Genomic DNA, 19,094 nt, shown 5'->3' with positions numbered 1-19,094 from the left:
TTTTACCATTAAACAGAACAACTTTATTCAACCAAATCCAAGATTATTCCAAAATTTTCCCTTAACATAGGCTTACAGAATTATTTTTGCCATTTTCCCCCATTCAAAATCCCTTACATATTGCTTAGGGAAAAAAAAAAACTCTTTGAAATATCAATTTAAAAAGTGCTTTTTTTTCTGGAAAAACAGGGAGAAGGTGAGAATGACTTTTTTTTTTTTCTTTTCTTGAATATTCCTTTTCTACTCCTTCAACAAAATTAATGGAATAGTGAGAAGTTACAAGACCACTCTGCCCAACTTTTACACAAAACTGAGAACTAAGGAGTGTGACTTGCAGGGGAGCTGGACAGGGGTGACATGAGCTGGCACAGCCCGAGCTGGGACTGGCAATGCAGAGGTTTAAACTGGGGGCTGCAGCTCCAATTCTCCCTTGCTCCCCACTCTGGGCTTAGAAAACAAAGTTCTCTTTCAGTGAAGCTGAGATAATTTGTGTGAAGGTTGTGACTCAAAGCCCCAGCAGAAGGGACCTGGAGGGGACGAGCATGTCCCAGCTCCCCACGAGCCTGGGGCTGCAGTTGGAGAGCATCAGAATCCTTTAATTCTAGAAAAGTTTGTTCCCAGCCAAAATTCTCTTCCAATGTGTTCATGGGTGGCTTTCAAGATCCAAATAACCTGGGGGATGCAACAAGAAAAAACGTAGATGAGAAACAGTCACACCAGCGCAAGGTTGATTTCATCTGACTAACTTGGTGGGTTCCCACCCCACCCCAAAATGAAAAACACCCCCAAATTTAAACCCAGGTGATGTTTGATTTGAGCAACCCCCAACAAGCAACACTCTGCCCGAGGCTGAATGACTCAGGTGCTGGCACAGGTGGTTTTCAGGCACTACAGGTGCCCACATTAGCAAAACAAAAAGTGAGATCAACCCGTATTTAAAAATTGAAATAAAGAAGTGAAGTGAAAAAGAATTATGGAATAATCGAGTGGGAGAGAAAGAGATGAGAAGAGAGATAGATGTGCAAGAAAAATGCCAATATATGACTTTCTATTACCAAGTGATGAGACCCTGCACAGGGTAACTTACACAATCATGCAGAACATCATGAAGATATTCCACAAGGCAATGAAGATTCGAAAATACCTGAGACTCAGCAAGAACTCTCTGATATTGTCACCTAGAAATCAAGAGGAGAAGCCTTTGATATGAAAACACACCTGACAAGCCACATTTTCAGCGCTGCCTGAAAATCACAAGCAGCTCTGAGAGGAAAAAAACATTAAAAAACAAACAGAAAAAAAGAGTTCAGACTGAAATTTGAGGTTGTAGGTGAATTATAGATGCTCTGTTCAGTGCAACTCTGTAAGGACACGTGGCAAAATACCCAATAAATCATAAAAAAGGGGTTACACTGCAAAAAAAGGGAAGACCAGTCGTAGCTCAAAGGCTTCCTGGGATTTTTAACCAGCAAACAGAGCTACAAGGGAGCACCACAGGCGTACTCACATGGAAATGGCAATCAGGGAGTGAGCAGAGCGTTACCTCTATAGCACAGGTACCTACAGTCAAAAATAATTAAAGAAATGTGCTTTTTGTGTGTGTGTTTCTTCTCATTTCAGTTTGCAAATTAACCAACCAGTTATTCCAGCCCCAGAGCAATTCACATCCAACAAAAAGGGGTGGAAAACTGCGGTTTGGCCAAGGATTTCCTCCAGAAAAGCCCGTTCCCGTGCGTGTGCAGGCGGCCCGGGGCAGGGCTGTGCCCGGCTCCCGTGTCCCCTCCGTTACCGGTCGTGGGTTCCCTCGGTTCCTCTCCGAATCCCTCCGTGTCCCTCCTCCTCCTGCGGGGCAGAGGAGCCGTGTCAGGCAGGTGAACCCCAAAAAAACCCTCCCCGTTCCCCCGTTCGCTTACAGCCTGAAGTTGAGCACGGCACCGGCGTTCACCAGCAGCGTCCTGCGGGAGAGACGGGGAAGGAGAGGGGAGTGAAGACGGGGATGGGAGCCGGGGACGGGGAAAGAGTCGGGGAAGGGAAGTGAGGAGGGGGGGTTGGGGACGGTGAAAGCGGGACGAGGAAAGGGGGAAGGGAAGAAGGGAACGGGGACGGGAAAAGAGGGACAGGGAAGGAGAGGGGGAACGGGGATGGAGAGGGGGAACCGGACGAGAATGGGGACGGGAACAGGGTCGGATCAGGCCGGGCCGGGCCGGGCCGGGCCAACCCGACCGAACCGCTCCCGGTTCCCGGCGCCGGTACCCGCAGAGCAGCAGGTCCCCGATCATGGCTCCGGCGGCGGCTCCGGGCGCCGAGGGGAAGCGGAAGGGGCGGGCGCTGCCCGGGCTGGCGGCGCCTGCGCTCCCGCGGCGGCTCCGGCACCGGCGGCTCCGCGCCCGGACACCCGCGGGGAGCGAGGGGCCCGGCCCGGGCAGCGCCGGCCGCAGCTCCCGCAGCCCCCGCAGCGCCGGGACGGGCCTGCGGAGCCGGGTCGGGAGCCGGGAATCGAGAACCGGGAACTGAGAACCGGGATCCGGCGCCGCGATGGATCTGGCGGAGGCGCTGCCCCTCGGGGAGCTGGCGGCCGCCTTCGCCGCGCTGCCCGTGTTCCCGCTGTTCGACACCGCCTATTTCATCATCTCCGTCCTCTACCTCAAGTACGAGCCCGGTGAGTGCGGCCCTTGGCCCGGGGAGGGGTCCGCGGGTGGCTGCGGTACCGCTGTGCCGGCACAGAGCCCGCACTGCCCCGCACCCGCAGGTGCTGCCAGCTGCCCGTCCCTGTCCTCTGCCGCCTGTCACAGGCGATGTCACAGCCCCGACACCCGTGTCTAAATGTAAAGCAGAAACCCCCACGCGAACCCGTGACTCTGATTTTGAAAAATAATCTTGGGTTTTGTTTAAGACCGGATTCCGGCCGCATTGAGGTATTTGAGGTCGGTCACTTGGCTGCCAACCCAGGACTGAGAGTTGCGTTTCTGGCCGGTCCCTTGGCTTGAAGATTTTTGTGGCAGTACCTTCCTCCTACTTAAATACAAAAGGGCTGGATGTAAAATCTTGGTTTTTCCCACCCTCTGGACCATGCCCTGAGCTGTTCTCAGGCACCATAACTGACCTTGCCTTGTTTGTTCTCTTGGGCTTATCTTGCACAGATCGATAGATCTGCGCCTTGGCTTTCACCTTCTTCTTGTCACAGCCTGGCTGTGCTTCGGTCTTTTCCAAACGCCACTTTCCCTCTGTGTTTTTGACAGTGTGTGCACCCCTCCTGCTCTGCTTTGAGCAGTTTCACTGTAACTGCCCAGTGACTGAAGGGAAAACCAACCCCGAGCTCGGCAATGATTTTCAAACCCGGTGTTGTGCCACCTCGGAGCCGCACAATCCACACGCTGTTCCGGTTAAACTCCCTATAAACAAGTGCTGGGTTTTCCAGGCTTGATCACTCCCAGCTGCTTTCCAGCATGGAGTCCTGAACTGAACAGTTAACAGGCAACCCTCACAAAAATAGTTTTTAAATATATGCCAGCCCAGGAATCCACTTGGGACTGGATGAAGCTGGGGTGTACTTTTCCCCAGATTCCTACAGTGCTCCCATCCCACATCTCCTGGGCTGAGGATCAGTGTCAGGACAGAACCGTCCTGTTTCTTCCTTGGAGACAGCATGGCTTTGTGGAGCCAAGGAAAAACAAGCGTTACTAAATTTAAGCCTCAAGCTAAACCTCAGGTTCCTATAGAACCAGTTTCATGTCTCGGCTGTTGCAGCTGTCCCCCTGCCACTGGGTTTTCAGCTGGTTCAAATGTCCCCGAGGATGGAAGAGCCTGGGCACTCAGAGCTTTGGCTCATGTTGTTCCACTTACTGCTGTTTAAGGTGGACCAGGTAATCCTGTTGACATAACATTTTTAGCGTTTTCTCTCTTTGTCTGCTCACTGAACAGAGTTTTGTGTCTGAAATGCCGCACGAAGGATTCTGGAGCAGTTTAAGTTGATGAAACAACCTCACAGAATTTATGTTATCGGGAGGTTTCCCTGGAAAAGTACAAAAGTGGATGAAAATTGCTACAGGAATTTAAAAAAAGTCCATAGCAGGTTGTGGGAGGAGACCACAAAGTATTTCCAGACTAGCACAGGAGTAGGGAAGAACCCTCAAATCCTCTTCTCTCAAATAAAGATTAAGAATTCCTGTTCTATTTTTGCAGGTTATCTTATGAATGAAAGAGCTGAACAGATTGTTCATGAATTCTAGAGGGCACCTAGGTTGAAGCAGTGGAGAGAATGGTACTAGTATGCATTTTATTTTTAGACTGTAAAAAGACACTGATTTCAAGGGAAAAAAAATATTCTTTCTGGTAGCAGCAAATAAAGGAGAGAAACTCTCAGCCAGTTCATAAACTTCTAATGACTCTGTTCACGTGAAACCTTTGGGGGGTCCACAGGCTGTGATCATTTATTGACCATCGCTGGTACTTGTTTGGGCTTCACACTTTTGTATTTTGTTTTACTTTTCTTTGAGTTACTTTGTGGGAGAACACGCACCTCGAGCCTCTCTCTTAGTGGGTCTTGAAGTTCCTGCTTAATTGCTAGATCCATCTTCTCATTGAGGCTGGACTAGTTGGCCTTGAGGGTCCCTTCCAACACTGGTGACTCCGTGATTCCCAATATTTTTTCACAGGAGCCGTGGAGATGTCCCGGAAGAGTCCTTTTGCCTCCTGGCTCTGTGCTATGCTCCACTGCTTTGGGAGCTACATCCTCGCTGATCTGCTGCTGGGGGAGGCACCCATTGGCTACTTCAGCCACAACTCCAGTGTCATCCTGGCCACAGGAGTGTGGTGAGTCCCCTCCACCCTTCCTGATGTGGCACGAGATGCCCTGGCTGTGCCCAGAGCTCCGGTGGGGAGGGAGATGTTGAGGGAGATGTTCTTCTTCCTGTGTGACCCAGCTCTGATCTCACTGGGATTAACTGGGGAGAGCAGAGGTGGGGTGAGGTAGTCTGTGAGGCTCTTGCATTCCTGGCTCTAGTTCCCAGTTTCCCTGACCAGTTGCCTAATGCTGTGATTATCTGGGCTGGGGCACTTCTATTCATAGTAGCCACTGCTGTGCCAGGGCCAAACCTCAGGAGCAGCAGCACCCACTGATCCCACACAGAGTGAAGAGTGGCACATCCTGAAGATTTGAGGGCACTTTATTCGCTGTGTTGGTGAAATGTCCACAAATTAACCTTTAAGTCCCTCGATGTGCACGGGTTGTAGGTGCTTTTGCTTGGCAGAATGAGCACTGTTGAGAAACGTTATGAATGAAATTTTCATAAATAGAAGCCTCAGAGTAAATCCCTCAGCCACCTACTTTTCTCTACTTGAGAAAATAAAGAGAAAGATCATCTTTCAGGGTTGAAAAATAATGGGAGTCTTCTGGAAAAAGGAGCATTTGAAATCTGTCCTCTGTCTGTAATGTCATGTCAGTATATGTAGCTTCTTGTTCTATATGAGCTGATGCTTCTGGACCATACAAGACACAAACTTCTAAAAAATTCTGAATTAAAATTTTTGGTTTTTATTCAAGATGGAGTATTAGTAGTGAGGGCTCTCTGAGTTACTGAGGGCTCACTGAGTTGTTGCTGTAGAGAAGCTTTGTTGCATGCTGGTTTCCTTTTAGAATTAGCTATGAAATTAAGAAATTTTTTTTGGTTTTAAACTTTTCTCCTCCTTCACCCCCACCTGCCATAACTCAGTCTGCCACACTACCCCTCTCTGCATATCCCAAATCAGAACAAATCTGTGGTCTTTTTGCAGGTACTTGATGTTCTTCTGTCCCATGAACCTCTTCTACAAGTGTGTCAGCTTCCTGCCCGTGAAGCTCATCTTCGTGGCCATGAAGGAGGTGGTCCGAGTGCGCAAGATCGCGGCCGGGGTGCACCACGCCCACCACCTGTACCACCACGGGTGGTTCGTGATGATGGCCACGGGATGGGTCAAAGGTGCCACCTGAGATGCTCCAGAGGCTGCAGGGAGGGCTGGGACAGTCTGGGGGCAGCTCAGGGGAAGCAGCAGGGAGGGGATGTGGGCTGGGTCGCTCAGGTTCCCAGCACACAGGTGTTTGTGCATCCTCGTGGAGTGGTTCAAGATCTGGAGTCAGGAGTTCTTTATTCTTTCCCCCGTGGTCTCTGACCTCACCTGTGTCTTTTCAGGGGGTTCTGCTGGTCAGTTGTCCTTTAGAGTGTGTTTAGAGCAAGCATTTGAGCATCAGTAACTGCAAGAGGCAAATGTCCTTTCCCTGCATCAGGAACCGCTTGGTAGAAAGACAAGAAAGTGTTTGCCCTGCTCTATTGGTTTAGGCTGACTTTTAAATTTGGGGAGAATGTTGAGAGGCCTTTGTCCCCCTGTGTTATTCTTCTCCCTTGAGGATCCAGAGCCCTCTGCTGTGGCACTTCCAGTTCTTTGACAGGTTTCTCTGTCTCACAGGCTCTGGTGTGGCCTTGATGTCAAACTTTGAGCAGCTGCTGCGTGGGGTCTGGAAGCCAGAAACAAATGAAATTCTTCATATGTCCTTGTAAGTCCTCAGCCTGGAAATTCCCAGTCAGACCAAGAATAGAATGGAAAGAACCAGTCAAGGCTGGGTGCAAACCTTCCAGAAAACCTCTTTCTTTCTCTTCCAGCCCTACAAAGGCCAGTCTGTACGGCACAGTCCTCTTCACTCTGCAGCAGACTCACTGGCTCCCCATCTCCGAGGCCAACCTCATCTTCTTTTTCACCATGTTCATGATAGTTTGCAAGGTAAGTTTACAGCAGCTTTGCTGCCAGCAAATTACAGAACCTGAGTTGGGGATATTTGCCTTCCTGAGCCACTACAGAATTCACTGGCTGTAGGATCTGCTCAGGAAATTCAAGGCTGAATTCTCCATCATAGAAGCAGATCCTTGTGCCTCGAGTCATGCAGCAGCAGGGACTTTCTCTGGGGTCAGTAGAATGCTCACTGGTCAGTATTTGCTTGCTGTGTGTGATCTCTAAGTGTCCCCTCTTGCCTGGCAGGTTTTCATGACGGCCACTCACTCTCACGCCTCACCTTTTGCTCCACTGGAAAACCTCGTCTGCCCCGTTCTCTTTGGCTCTGTTTCCAGTGGGCACCCAAGCCACCACCACGACCACCACGGGGCCTCCCACGAGGTTTCCCACCCTCCTCCTCCTCCTGCCAAGTCCAAAGAGGAGCTGAATGAAGGCACGAGGAAACGGAAGGCAAAAAAAGCTGAATAAAAAAGCAACGGCGCAGAAAATAGGCCAAGAAAATTCTTCCAGAGCGGAGTCTCAAAGTCACCTGTGACCTCCTTTATGCTCCAGTCCTTCTCTGTCAGACTCCAGAGGAGAGGTGGAAGCCAGGACACTGCCAGCCAGGTCCCTGAATTTCATTTTTGCTCTCTGTGCTGCTGCTTGCTTCTTGGTCTCTGCCTCTCTATTCTGATCAGATTTTCAGGGATCTGTAGGTTTGTCCCAGGGTGGTAAGTGGGTGCCAGTTCCCAAGCTGTCAGCAAATCCGATGCAGCATTTTCAATTGATGTAAAATCTTTCACTGTGTTTATTTATGAATGGGGGGAATGGTTTGTGCTCCTGCAACTCTTTGAGGTCCTTTGAGTTTTCATTGACCTTTCTGGTGTCTGCCAAAACAGCAAACTGTTACGACACAAGCAAGGTGGAAATCAGGTTTCATACTCGAGGAAATTGAATGGCCTGGTATGAGCCTGGTCTGACTTTTCCCAGCTCCCACACCTGCCATATCTCCAAGTAATGTGACATTTTATATGCAATAAGGACATGGCCTTTGGCCGAGCCAAACCCCGTTTCCCTCACCTCGGTTCCCTCTGATTCTAATGGTCAGGACATTGTAATTTGCTTAACCAAGTCTGTGTTTGCAAGAGCTCTGAAGCTGTGAAGTGCTCCCAGTGCCATGTGTTGGCACTGTCACTATCCTAAACTGTGTGTGGCATTGCTGCACGTTGTTAGTGAGTGTGTCCCACCCCAAACCTGATCCTATTGAAGCAGCGAAGAAGCATGGCTCTGGTTTGTGTGTAATCCTGTGGGATACAAGAAGAGTGTGTGTGAGTGTAAGTATTTATTACTATTTATTTATAATTGCCAGGGCACCTAAGTCATGGACCTGAATCTGGCTTTTTTTTAACATTGCAATTGGAACTTCTAATAATGGCCCTGAGCCCACAGCCATGTGCTGGTTTGGGCTTGCAGTGATCCTGGTGTGCTAGAGGACAGCCTGAACGCTCCCTGGATGCAGGAAGCAACCTTTCCTATATTCTTAAATTAAGATAGAAAGGCTGAAGCAGTGCATTTTACACCAGCTGATAAAAACTACTTTAAAGGACTGATTAAAGCACATCAGCTGAAAATACTGGTTACCTTCTGTAGGTCCCCTCGGGCCAAACTGCTGGGCTGTGAGTGCAGCTTGTGCCCAACGAGTGAAGAATGTGAACTGCCTTGCATGGCTCAGGAGGGGTCTGTCAGCTCATTCGTGTTCTGCTTAGTGAACACTGGCTTTTAGAGTAGTTCAAAGCTGTTCTTGTAACTGATTTTGTTCCTAAAAATGGCATCTTCCAAGGGCTGGGATTACCACAGTGAGAGTGGCATGCCTGGGGAGGTAGCACTGGGCTCCCTCAGCAGCATTTTCCATCCCTAGCTGTGAGGTTTGCTGCTGTTTCCATTCCAGCTGGGAATGGCAACAGGATTTAAGAGAAGTGGGGGTTGTGTGTGTCCCTGTTCAAAATTGCAACTGACAGTTAATGAAAGATAAGAAACCATCCTTGTGTACAAGCAGAGGAAAGCCAGTAGGAAAGGTCAAATGATCTGTGGGCTTGGGGTTTGACAGTGCCTTAATTTTATGAGTTTTCCTCCCCTTCACTAGAAAACAGGAATTCTGCCTGATAGAATTCCACTGTCTGGTCCTGCAGATGCTGCTCTACTGGAACCTGATGTGTCACGAGCATGCATGAGACTCTAAATAAATGTTTTATGAGATGTCTGATCCAAGGGGAGCTTTGTTTTATAGAAGCCATCAACAAATAAAAATTGTAAAGTGACTCTGATTGTCCAATGGCACCTGAGGAAATCTGTGTGTTTGTTTTACCCTCCCCAGTCCCAGCGGCCACCCAGGAGCTCTGTGTCACCAGGACCTGGTGACGAAATTATTCTCATTGAAGAAGGAGATCAGACTTTATGTCCTACAGCTGTGCCTGAACATGTTATAAATGGAAATAACAGGGTAAAAGGTGTTTGTGGTGTTGTCCTCTGAGCAGCCATCCTCAGATTTCAGGGAAAGAAAGAAGGAAATTGATTCCTTTGGTGTTTATACCAGTTTTCTCTATTTTTCCTTTTGTCACCTACGAGGGAAGAGGGCATTAACCTGGGAGTGGTAAATGTACACACACTCACAACCACACACACAATTCCAGCATATTTATGTGGAGTATTGGTATTTAAAAATCTGAAAAAAAAATCCAAATTCCCTGCACGAGTGTGAATATTTAGCGTGGTCCTGTAGCTGCTGCTCTGCTCTCGGAGTGCAGAGGCTTTGATCTTCAGAGTCTTTGGACTCCGAATCAAATTGAACTGAGTCAAATCACAGCTTCTAACCAAGCACAGAGAGAAGAAATATCCAAAAGAGGTTAAAATTTAAGCTCTGTACAACTTCAGAGTACCCAACAGGAGTGGGATTAGTTTTGAGAAGACAACGGCCACAGAGGAGTCACAAGTTCCATTTTGTGAAGCCTTTCTCAGTGAGAGAGATGGAACCTGTCTTGAATTTCCATGGCTCAGCACTGACAGTCTGGTACAATTCCAGGCTGGTGTCCTTCATCCCAAGAAGCAAAATGGGCCTTTGAAAAGCAGCACCTTTTAACCGTGGCTGCAGGGAGACAGGGCTGCTCCAGCACCTCTGGGAAGCCCCACCTGACCTGTACAGATACTTCCTTCCTTCAGGCTCTGCTCCAAACAGAAAGAAAATGGGAGTGAGGTGTTTCCTAAGGGGATGGAGTAATTTGTTTCCACAGCTCAGAGCTGGAAGTGATGAGGAAAGCATGACACAGCCAGTCAAACAGGAATCTGCAAAGGCCTGTTTATATTTTGAAGGGTTTCTCTTGTCTCCCCCCAGATTTAACTCTTTTAAAATGTTTATAAACACCCCTTAATGTAAAGCAGATGAGAGTATCAGTTGCATTGGAAAAGGGAATTTCCATTGGTATGATCCACCAATGGAAGAGGTTGGTGTAAGTCTTACATTACAAAAACAACTCAAAAAATAAGGGATTACAATGTTTCAGGTGGTTTAACCATTCTCCTGCCCTGTGACATCCAGTTCGGGGTTATTTTGCTCAGGACCTGTAAATGAACAGGCTGATGAGAGCAGGTATTTCATGTCCTTTGAAGAATCCCACGATGTCTCTGGAGTGTCTGGCTCCACAGAACATTCCCAGCTCCCAACTCCACTGCAGCCCAGGGCAGGACAGGAGCCCGCCAGGGCTCAGGGGCTCAGACTTCCATGGGACAGACGTCATTCCCTCCAAAGATGTCCTGATCTGATAACTTCTGATACTGACTCCAGTGAGACCAGGCTAAATTTAGCAGTAGGTTTAATCCTCAAAGAGGCCCTGGGTGCCTGCTGGGAAAAGCAAATGTTTCAGTTGCTGTTTCAGCATTTCATGTGGATTGACAGGTTTCCCTTTCCTGCTGCAGAGCCAGACCCGATGCCTGCAGCTTTTTCATCGTGGCAGATCAGCTCCACAGACAGGGAAAGCTCTACAGGCCTTATGTATTTGTAATTTTAAAAACCCAAAAAACAACAACAAACAAACCCAGAGGATAGTTTTACACAGAGCACTAATAATTCTTCACAGTAAATGAAGTAACAAAAAGAGGAGGGCATAGGAAAGAATTCCTGAAGAGTTTGTGTGAGAAAGGGCAAAGCCAGTACAAGAGCACCAAGCCAGAGCAACCTGGGTTCTTGGTTTCTACTTTTCCTTTTGTTATTGATGCCAGTATTTACATTGTTGCACACTTTGTCCAAAGAATAAACAAATTATATAATCCAGTGAAGCAGAAAGACCCAGAGGATGAAGATGGATGTTACCTTGGCCGTCTCCCGAGCTGTACAGTTGTTCCTTTTAACACTTGCCAGGCGATCAGCTGCCAAACGCCTGCTCCTTCCTGCAGCCTGTTTCGTGGTGATTTAAGGGCACACAAAAGCACTAAAAATTAGAGCTTTATGTGTTTCACAGTAGCACAGCTTTACCTGGCCCTTAGCTATGATTCTCTGTTTTATGGTTCTTGTGCTGTTCTTAAGAGGATGTAACTGGCTCCTGCAAGGATGATAAGGAAGGTAAGGCTGGGATAACATGGCGTTTCCTATGACCTTGGATACCCAGGATTTTTGCTGCAGCAAAAATTTTTCTCTCAAGATATTTTAATTCTTTGCCCAAATAACGAGAAATCAGAATATACAACTATACAAGACTTTCCAGAAAGCTCCCAAAGATGGTTTGGATTTAGTGTGAGCTGCTTCCATCCAGGAAGACAGGACACAGACAAGGCAAACCACTCACAACGGAGAAATGATACTGTTGATGCCAGATCCACTGCACAGTGGGTTGATATTTTCCTCCTTACGATGCTCTTAGTATTGGCCCGAAGGCATCTGGTTCATCCTGCGTGCCCATCCACCACAAGGAAATGCCAATTAAAAGGGTTTGAATTTCATCAGACATCAACATGACTTGATAAACACACACAAAATTACCTCCCAGCTAAGAATTTAATCCTGCTCTGAACGCAGCAGTCTGTGAACAAGCTGTTGGGGGCTGATGGCTCAGGGAACAGGCAGAGAGTGAGAAATCGGTTCCCTGTCATGCCAGAGCCCACGCTGCCATCCTGAGTCACAGTTGCTACTCACTTCACCTCTGTGATGACATCTGTGACAAAAAGATGTTGATAGTGCTAAGATCAACAGTCATGAATACCTTGGAGTCTGGTCTCTCTTTCACACTTGTGCATTTGCATCTTTCACACATTATCCTTAGAAAAAGTGACATTTATGTTTCCTTATCTGCTTCCCTTACTTGCCAAAAGCGAATTTGGGGAGGGAAATTTTTAAAGAGCTTGTGAATGTCAGGAAGAATCGGTGTGAGACAGTGATTCCATCTTAGCCCTAGGGTACAGGTAGGCTATAGCCCTGGAATGCAGGCAGACAGGTCTGAGATGTTTAGAGGCTTCAACATTTTTATAGCCTGAGGAAATCCAGAATGTCCCTGGAAAAGATTTCGTTGGTTGACTCTGTTTGGTTTTGATTGGCAACGTACAGCGAGCTCCCCCGAACCCGTAACACAGACTCCGCATTCCTATAAAAGCAAGCTGCTGCTTCCCCAATTATCCCAGCCCCTGGTGCTCCTCAATGGAGCTGTCAGGTCCTGGCATTCCAAAAAAAGCTCTGCAGGCTGGGGGACTTCTGCTACCACTGCCACCAACTGCCTGAATCAGCGAGTGAGGCTGATTTTCTTTGTGCGTGACAAGAGCTGGTGCGATCAGTGACAATGGCAGGGAGATGCGGTGGGAGAAGCACTGAACACATCCCAGATTGCAGCGCCTTGAAACGCAGCCTAAAAATCCTAAAATGACTTCAGAATCCTGGTGTTGGCTTAAATTAGATTTAGAATAATGTAGGCTAAACCCTAATGTGGGCTCTGTGCTGTTTGTCTGCCTCTCGAGGTAAGGCTCCCTGCCTGTTTGATTTATGACAGATTAGGATGTCGGTTAATCTCTTCTTATTTGGGTAGATGACTGTGGGGAGTAATCAAGTATTGTCTGCAAAAGGAGCCCATAAATGCAGATTACTAATTTTTCATTAATTATTCCTCTGTATGCCAGAGGGATACAGCCAAGGATAGACACCAGCCTCTTAAACCTCATTTCATGAGAGAACCAGGAAAAGCACAGCAGCTGCTCTGGCTGATACTGGTTTTCTCTGACATGCTCAGTTCAGTTTCCTGGAAAAGGCAAAAATCCACAGAAATTGGAGATTATGGTCCCCTGTGAGAAGCAGAAAGTGGCCCTGAGGGGAGGAATCTGCTTGGCTGGTAGAGCACCATCCCTGGGTGCGCAGGACATGGAGAAAGCATTTCCTTATGGGAAGAGCTGTCCCAAACACCTACAGGAACACATATTGGAACAAAGTGAAGCAGCAGCGTGCTGGGAATGTTGGAAAACAGAGCAGCCTGGCAGAGTGACACCGGAGGATGCTCTGTGAGCACGACGGGAAGACGCCTGTTCTGTCAGGGCTTCTGCGGAGGGGGTTGCACCTTCTCTCCCTCTGCATTCCAAGGGCATTTGGACAAAGATGGGTTTTTTCCTCCTTGTTCTCTGCTGACAGCTGCAGTTTCCTGCCTTTGAGCTCAGGCACTGACCCTGGGGGTGAGAGCTGCAGCAGCAGCCACGGATCCCCCGGGCCAGGGATGCACACGTGGGGCATGGATGTTGTCCTGCCCTTCATGACAAAACCAGGAGCAGCAGCCAACCAGCTCCTGCCTCTGGAATTCTGCTGTCAGCTGCAGTATCCCTCCGGAAGCGGATTTTCTTCTCTCCTGATTTCTGTCTTGCTGGTTTTTTTGTGATTACATTTTTCTTTTCCGTCTTTCCCCACGTGCTGCTCTTTTGGGGGTTGTTCCCCACCCCAAATGTTGCCATGATTGCGCACAGTGTAAACACCTTTCAGTAAATTCACTCTTGCACAGCTTGCCAGGAGGCAGAGGCAGGACACGGGCATCCTCTGACTGCCTGGGTGTTAAGGAACCTGCTTTAAATGGCTGAGAGGGCCTGAACCATCAATGATACTGGTGCTAAAATATGGAAATTATTTCTAAACTATTTTTAAAATAGTCAAGGGTGGTGAACAAAGGGATCTCAGGTGTACAGCACCTGACAGGGAGCACACCCAGTGCCCCTGAGGATTCTGCCCAAGTGACAAACACTGGTTGCTATAGAGATATCTGTCCTCTTCAAATACAGATGGATCCTGCCAGGATGCAGTGAAGTTCCAGTCAACCATTTCCTATCAAAGTTGGAAAACATACCAATTAAAAAATTTTTTTTAATATATGACTTCAGCCAGGTTTATTCACCTTTGCCCCAGGGGAAGGGAACTGAAGCTTCTTTCCAGGGCATTGTTTCTCTAGGTGAGGCCTGAGATGGGCTTAGCATTTGAACAGACTGGGAGTGAACATCAGCGGCCATCTGTGAACATCTGCCCCAGACTCTGCCCCTGGCAGAGTTGGAGACATCTCCTCCGGAAAAGACTGCTAAGAAAATCAAGGAATGAAGATCTAATTAACATCAGAAGCGAAGAAATCCGGATCCAATCGGAGACCAAATACTAAGGACTACAAAACTTGAGACCAATGAACACTGACCCAATTCGTTTCTATGAGTTTTGACTGTATGAAATATCTGAAAAATCTAGTAAAGGTCATGTGTCATGGAATGATTCTCTCTGCACTCCCGGGCTATGTGTGGATGAGATGATTTCTGTGGTACATCCTGGCCAGAACAACATCCTGGCCAGAGAATAAAGCAATGCCTTGACTCTCTAACATTTACAATGTTGTTGGAGGGTTTTTGTTTTTCCCGCAGTTTCGGTGACATAAAAGTAGCTGAAATTTTCTCAGGCTCTCCTTAAAACCAGGAGCAGGCAGCATTCTGGAGAGAGGCACCACAGACTGGTGTTCATTGCCAGCACTCATCTCCCCTTTAAGGAGAAATCTGTGCTGAGGGAGCTCGGGGAGCTTCAGTTCAGACACACGCCGGGATCTCCTCTGTGGGAAGATGGTTCCTCTTCCTTTCCAGCCTTCAAGCCTGGTCCGAATCTTTATCAGCTCAGCTTTTTTCAGGTAAATCGGCTGAAAAGTCCCGGAGCTGCTGAAAGCATCAGGCGCTCCCTGCTCGTGTTGCACTGCGGTGAGACGGCTGCTCGGCAGAGCAGCTGCAAGTTTGCAGCTTCATTTGGGAATGAAGGCGCCTTAGGACGGGGCGGGGATGGCACAATTCTGCATTAGATCAGGAATTAATGGCACTGGTGGCAAAGCCGCCTTCAGTCCAGGCACTACTGTGCACTTCCAGCCTCTCCAGGCACAAGGCTTTCCCAAGACCCCGGACAACACACGCTCCGTTCCCGTCCGCTGCTGGAACAGCAAGAAGTGTTTGTGGAGAACTTCTCCTCTTGGACAATGCCCAAATATTTCCCACTTCCTCTGCCCACTGGGACACAGTTGCCAGACGGAGCTCCTAAAGTGGTAACTGGCAGTGGGTAGCAGTGACTCAGATTTTCGGGAATTACAAAACTCAGTTTCCCCCTTCTGAAAATCATTCCTTGAGACTCCATTTTTAAACAAGCTAGCACAGGCTTAGAGGGGCTCTCAATTCCACAAAAAGTGCTTCCCAAGGGAAGGAAACACTGCAGCATCTCCTGCAGCGGGTGCAAGGTGGTGAATGTGCTGTTTGGACAGGGAGGTGTCTCCAGCCCGAGCAGAGACCCGTGTTTGCAGAACAGTTGGAGCTGCAGCTTCTGGAAGGAATCCATGAGAACTGCAGAGAAGCTGAAATTTAAGGTTGAACTCGATGATCGTGGAGGTCTTTTCCAACCTTAATGATTCTATGATTAGTCGGCATTTAAGGACACAGACAGTGTTGGGGTTTTACCTACAGCACCTGTCCAAGGTGTGTTAGACCTCACGCATTTTTGGGAACAGTTTTGGGTTGAAAAATGTAACGTGATCGGATTTTCACCAAAAGACAAGAAGTTAAACCCACTCTCTCACTGTAAGGTTTGGAATTCCTGTGGGCTGGAGTGTAAAGTGACACAAGAATTTCCTTTAACTCCTGCAGTCTTGGTGAGAGCTAATGAATTATTCCGGGGCTTTGTGCTAAGCCTTGCTCCCTGTGGGACAGCAGTGCTGAGAGGAGAATTCCCACCCCGAGGGAGCTCTTTCCTCATCTGACACTGGCACGGGCTTCATCAGTGATCACTTTTCACTTAGGCCAGCCCCAAGGAAAGCTGCAGATAGAGCCATTCTCCCTCCTAATTTTAGCACTCCCTCTTGTACTACTTTACCACATGATTCAGTAGTGCCATGAATGTTTACATAATTTTGGGGAGAGAAGATGCCAGTTCTGAAGTAATTTTAATCTCATATGAAAAAACATACCTTTATCTTTTTAGTATAAAAATATCTATTTATTTATATTCCTGATATATTTTAATTTTGCAGGTATGAAGAGTATCCATGAATATAATACTGTGTATCATGAACAGGAGATGCTGGGAGAGAGCTCTCATGCTTGTGGTTGTGTGCCTGTATGTGCTTAATTTCTTTCTCTTTGCTTTGTCTTCTTAATTTATCTTAAATTTCCCTAGCTGGCTGTTTGATTTAATTCAGTGAACACATCACTTAAAAGGTGTCAAACAGATTTTTCTGGAAAGTGGGGATCTCTCTTGTAAAAGGCACAGCAGGGGAAGCAGTGTAAGAATTTCAGACTCGACTGTGTATGAAAAGCTTCCCTGGGAGCAGAATTGCCTTTTATTGGGGCTCTTTCTCACTGCTGAGCTGGCCAGCAGCACAGTAGGAGGGGGCTTAAAGTGGGATGGAGGATTTGCTGCAGCAAGGTGTAAGAAATGTGGTTTTCTGGATCAATGCTGCTGTACTGTATTCTGTAACTAAGCGATGCAAAATATCTTGCTCCTGAGTTTTCATAGTCTTTTTTTAATCATAGGATCCCTGATTGGTTTGGGTTGGAAGGGACCTTAAAATTCATCCAGTGCCACCCCCTGCCATGGGCAGGGGCACCTTCCACTGTCCCAGGGTGCTCCAAGCCCCATCCAGCCTGGCCTTGGGCACTGCCAGGGATCCAGGGGCAGCCCCAGCTGCTCTGGGTGACCTGTGTCACGCTCACAGGGAACAATTCTGTCCCAATATCCCATCTAAGCCTGCCCTCTGGCACTGGGAAGCCATTCCCCTTGTCCTGGCACTCCATCCCTTGTCCAAAAGGCTGCTTCCATCCAGCACCAGGCTGCTCTCTGTGACTCTCCCACGCACAGGGTGGGGTTGTTGGGGTGTCTGTGCAGGGCCAGCAGTTGGACTCCATGATCCCTGTGGGTCCCTTCCCATGCAGGACTTTCTTTGATTCTGTTTTATGTTTCTGTGATTCACATTCCTGACTTGAGGTGCTCTGCCCAAATCCTCCCATGCAGACCTGGCTGTGGAGAGAGATGCCCTCCTGGAGAAGGTGTATCCAGAGGCACAGGCCTAATGTTTGAGGTAAATCACTTCTCTCCTGTCTGTCCTGTCTAAAGGCCATCAAAATGCGTGTGATGGAGGAAAAAGTACTCCCAAAATACTCATAGATTTTCCATCTCCTTGGAAGTCAACTATTGCTGTACCGATTTCCTAGAACTTTTGAATACAGTATATTTTTATGATTGAGTTGTCTGGGTTTCAAGGCTGAGTTAGGTGGCTCATCACCTTCAAACACTTGGACATGAGGGTTTATATCATCCTTCAGTTTCTGTATTCAGTTGGAAAAAAAGTGCCATGTATAAATTCCACTGGATATACTTCAGGGGTAATTTAATCCTAATTAGACTAATTTGCACAGAATTTCTAGTATAAAAGAGGCTATTGAAACGTGGGGGATCCTTCTGTGGCAGAATATAGGCTTGAAATGTTGCAGCAAATAACCTACAGTCATGAGGTTCCTGAAAGACCAGGTTGTTTACTGTGTCATCCATGGTCCAAAATCCCCAAATTTTGCACACGAGAAATCCTTAGCAAGAGATTTTGAATATCTCAGTGTCTCTTGCAGAGTTCTGGCAATTAGAGTTGCATGTCCTTGCCCGTGTCAGGGGGTTGGAATTGGATGATCTTTAAGGTCCCTTCCAACCCAAGACCTTCCGCGATTCTCTACCACTGATATTCAGACTCATCTAAAAGTTTGAACAACCTAATTTTTCCCATATCACTGTTTTTACATTAGTATTGACCAGTCCTCCATACTGCCGAGGTTTGCTCAGTAACCAGGGAAAAACCACAAATCCCCCTTGCAAAGAACCAGAAATGAAAATGCCATAGCAACCAGCAGGGACAGAGCAGGGTGTCACACTGCAGGCTGGCACCAGCTCCCTGCTTCTGCCTTAAACCCTCTGCTCACTCCTCCTAAGCCCTGAGAGCTCCCAAGCCCAGCTCAGTGTCCTTGAAGCACTTTGGTGACAGCCCCGAAGAGAAATCCACACCCAGAGCTTTAAGCCTTGCACAAGGGGAGGCTCAGACACCTGCAGAAGTGCCAAGTGGCTTCCTCGGGTTGTTTTAGCTTTAGAAAGGGAGAAAGTTTTGCTGAACCAAGAGAGTAAACACACAAAGTCTTCAGGGGTATAACCGAAGGCACAAGTAAATAAATAACCCATTAAGTATTTGTGCAAGTCTGTCTGATTTCCCTTGAGTCACTTCCACCCGAGATCAGCAGCAGAGGGACAGAGACACGAGAGCTGAGCCAGCATTGCTGCAGCCTGAGCTCTCCGTGGCTGAGCTCTGCCCTCACGGCCCAGCAGAGCCGTGCCACTCGTGCAGGTGACACCCACAGGGGCACTGGGGCAGTGTGCTCCTCACACGGGTCCTCAGCGTGTGCCTGCAGCTTTCAGCAGAGCCACCCACCAAGGTTCCACTGCTCCCTGTCCCCTGACAGGCACTGCTCAAAGGTTACACTGTGGGTTTGCACTTTGAGCTCATTCTGTGCTACTGGGCTGCACGGACAGTGGATGCTGACCCTTCCCAGGATCTCACTCTTCCCCGATCCAGCCTTCAGTCCTAATCAAAGTTCCCAGGCTCAGCCCTGTTCCTGTGGTTCCTCTCCACCCTCTCACATCTCACAGCACCACTGGCCAGAGCCCCCAAACCAATTCTGCTTCCACTGCCTCACCTTCACCACTGGACATGCACGTCTCCCTGGGCACAGGGCAGGCTGGGCTCTGTCCCCATCCAACAGGGAAGCCACAAGGATGCTGTAATTACCAGCAAGTTTTCTGA

General features: G+C 48.2%; 2 protein-coding genes across 5 annotated transcripts; one reads left to right on the top strand and one right to left on the bottom strand.

Moving 5' to 3' along the window:
• On the bottom strand, positions 1–2,347 carry SMIM7 (small integral membrane protein 7). 3 transcript variants are annotated; one of them, XM_068996929.1, is made up of 5 exons: positions 2,254–2,328; positions 1,914–1,955; positions 1,790–1,842; positions 1,088–1,178; positions 1–672 (listed from the first exon to the last, which is right to left on the bottom strand). In XM_068996929.1, the coding sequence occupies exons 1-5, from the start codon at positions 2,277–2,279 to the stop codon at positions 657–659; spliced, it is 228 nt and encodes a 75-aa protein (XP_068853030.1). In that variant the 5' UTR covers positions 2,280–2,328; the 3' UTR covers positions 1–656. The 3 variants fall into 3 exon arrangements, 1 of the variants encoding a protein (XP_068853030.1); XR_011146742.1 differs by lacking the exon at positions 1–672 and adding an exon at positions 1,508–1,560 and having other exon boundaries at positions 1,089–1,178; positions 1,638–1,842; positions 2,254–2,347; XR_011146741.1 differs by lacking the exon at positions 1–672 and having other exon boundaries at positions 1,089–1,178; positions 1,508–1,842; positions 2,254–2,346.
• TMEM38A (transmembrane protein 38A) lies at positions 2,348–9,059 on the top strand. 2 transcript variants are annotated; one of them, XM_068996928.1, is made up of 7 exons: positions 2,573–2,659; positions 4,183–4,261; positions 4,656–4,812; positions 5,773–5,957; positions 6,442–6,529; positions 6,636–6,753; positions 7,009–9,059. In XM_068996928.1, the coding sequence occupies exons 3-7, from the start codon at positions 4,667–4,669 to the stop codon at positions 7,228–7,230; spliced, it is 759 nt and encodes a 252-aa protein (XP_068853029.1). In that variant the 5' UTR covers positions 2,573–2,659; positions 4,183–4,261; positions 4,656–4,666; the 3' UTR covers positions 7,231–9,059. The 2 variants fall into 2 exon arrangements, with proteins under 2 accessions (XP_068853028.1, XP_068853029.1); XM_068996927.1 differs by lacking the exon at positions 4,183–4,261 and having other exon boundaries at positions 2,348–2,659.
• The last annotated feature ends 10,035 nt before the right edge of the window (positions 9,060–19,094 follow it).

Source organism: Aphelocoma coerulescens, chromosome 28 (assembly GCF_041296385.1).
Source record: "Aphelocoma coerulescens isolate FSJ_1873_10779 chromosome 28, UR_Acoe_1.0, whole genome shotgun sequence".
In the NCBI taxonomy this organism is placed as follows: Eukaryota; Metazoa; Chordata; class Aves; order Passeriformes; family Corvidae; genus Aphelocoma; species Aphelocoma coerulescens.
This window is presented reverse-complemented; position numbering and strand designations above follow the sequence as displayed.

What these genes read in the sequence shown, in the direction of transcription:
- SMIM7 (XM_068996929.1), bottom strand. Translation starts at nt 2,279, where the DNA reads ATGATCGGGGACCTGCTGCTCTGCGG. An exon ending in GCCGTGCTCAACTTCAGGCT is followed by an intron (nt 1,843 to 1,913) that starts GTAAGCGAACGG and finishes TCTGCCCCGCAG; the next exon opens with GAGGAGGAGGGACACGGAGG. An exon ending in ACCGAGGGAACCCACGACCG is followed by an intron (nt 1,179 to 1,789) that starts GTAACGGAGGGG and finishes CTTGATTTCTAG; the next exon opens with GTGACAATATCAGAGAGTTC.
- TMEM38A (XM_068996927.1), top strand. Translation starts at nt 2,536, where the DNA reads ATGGATCTGGCGGAGGCGCTGCCCCTCGGGGAGCTGGCGGCCGCCTTC. An exon ending in CTACCTCAAGTACGAGCCCG is followed by an intron (nt 2,660 to 4,655) that starts GTGAGTGCGGCC and finishes ATTTTTTCACAG; the next exon opens with GAGCCGTGGAGATGTCCCGG. An exon ending in ATCCTGGCCACAGGAGTGTG is followed by an intron (nt 4,813 to 5,772) that starts GTGAGTCCCCTC and finishes GTCTTTTTGCAG; the next exon opens with GTACTTGATGTTCTTCTGTC.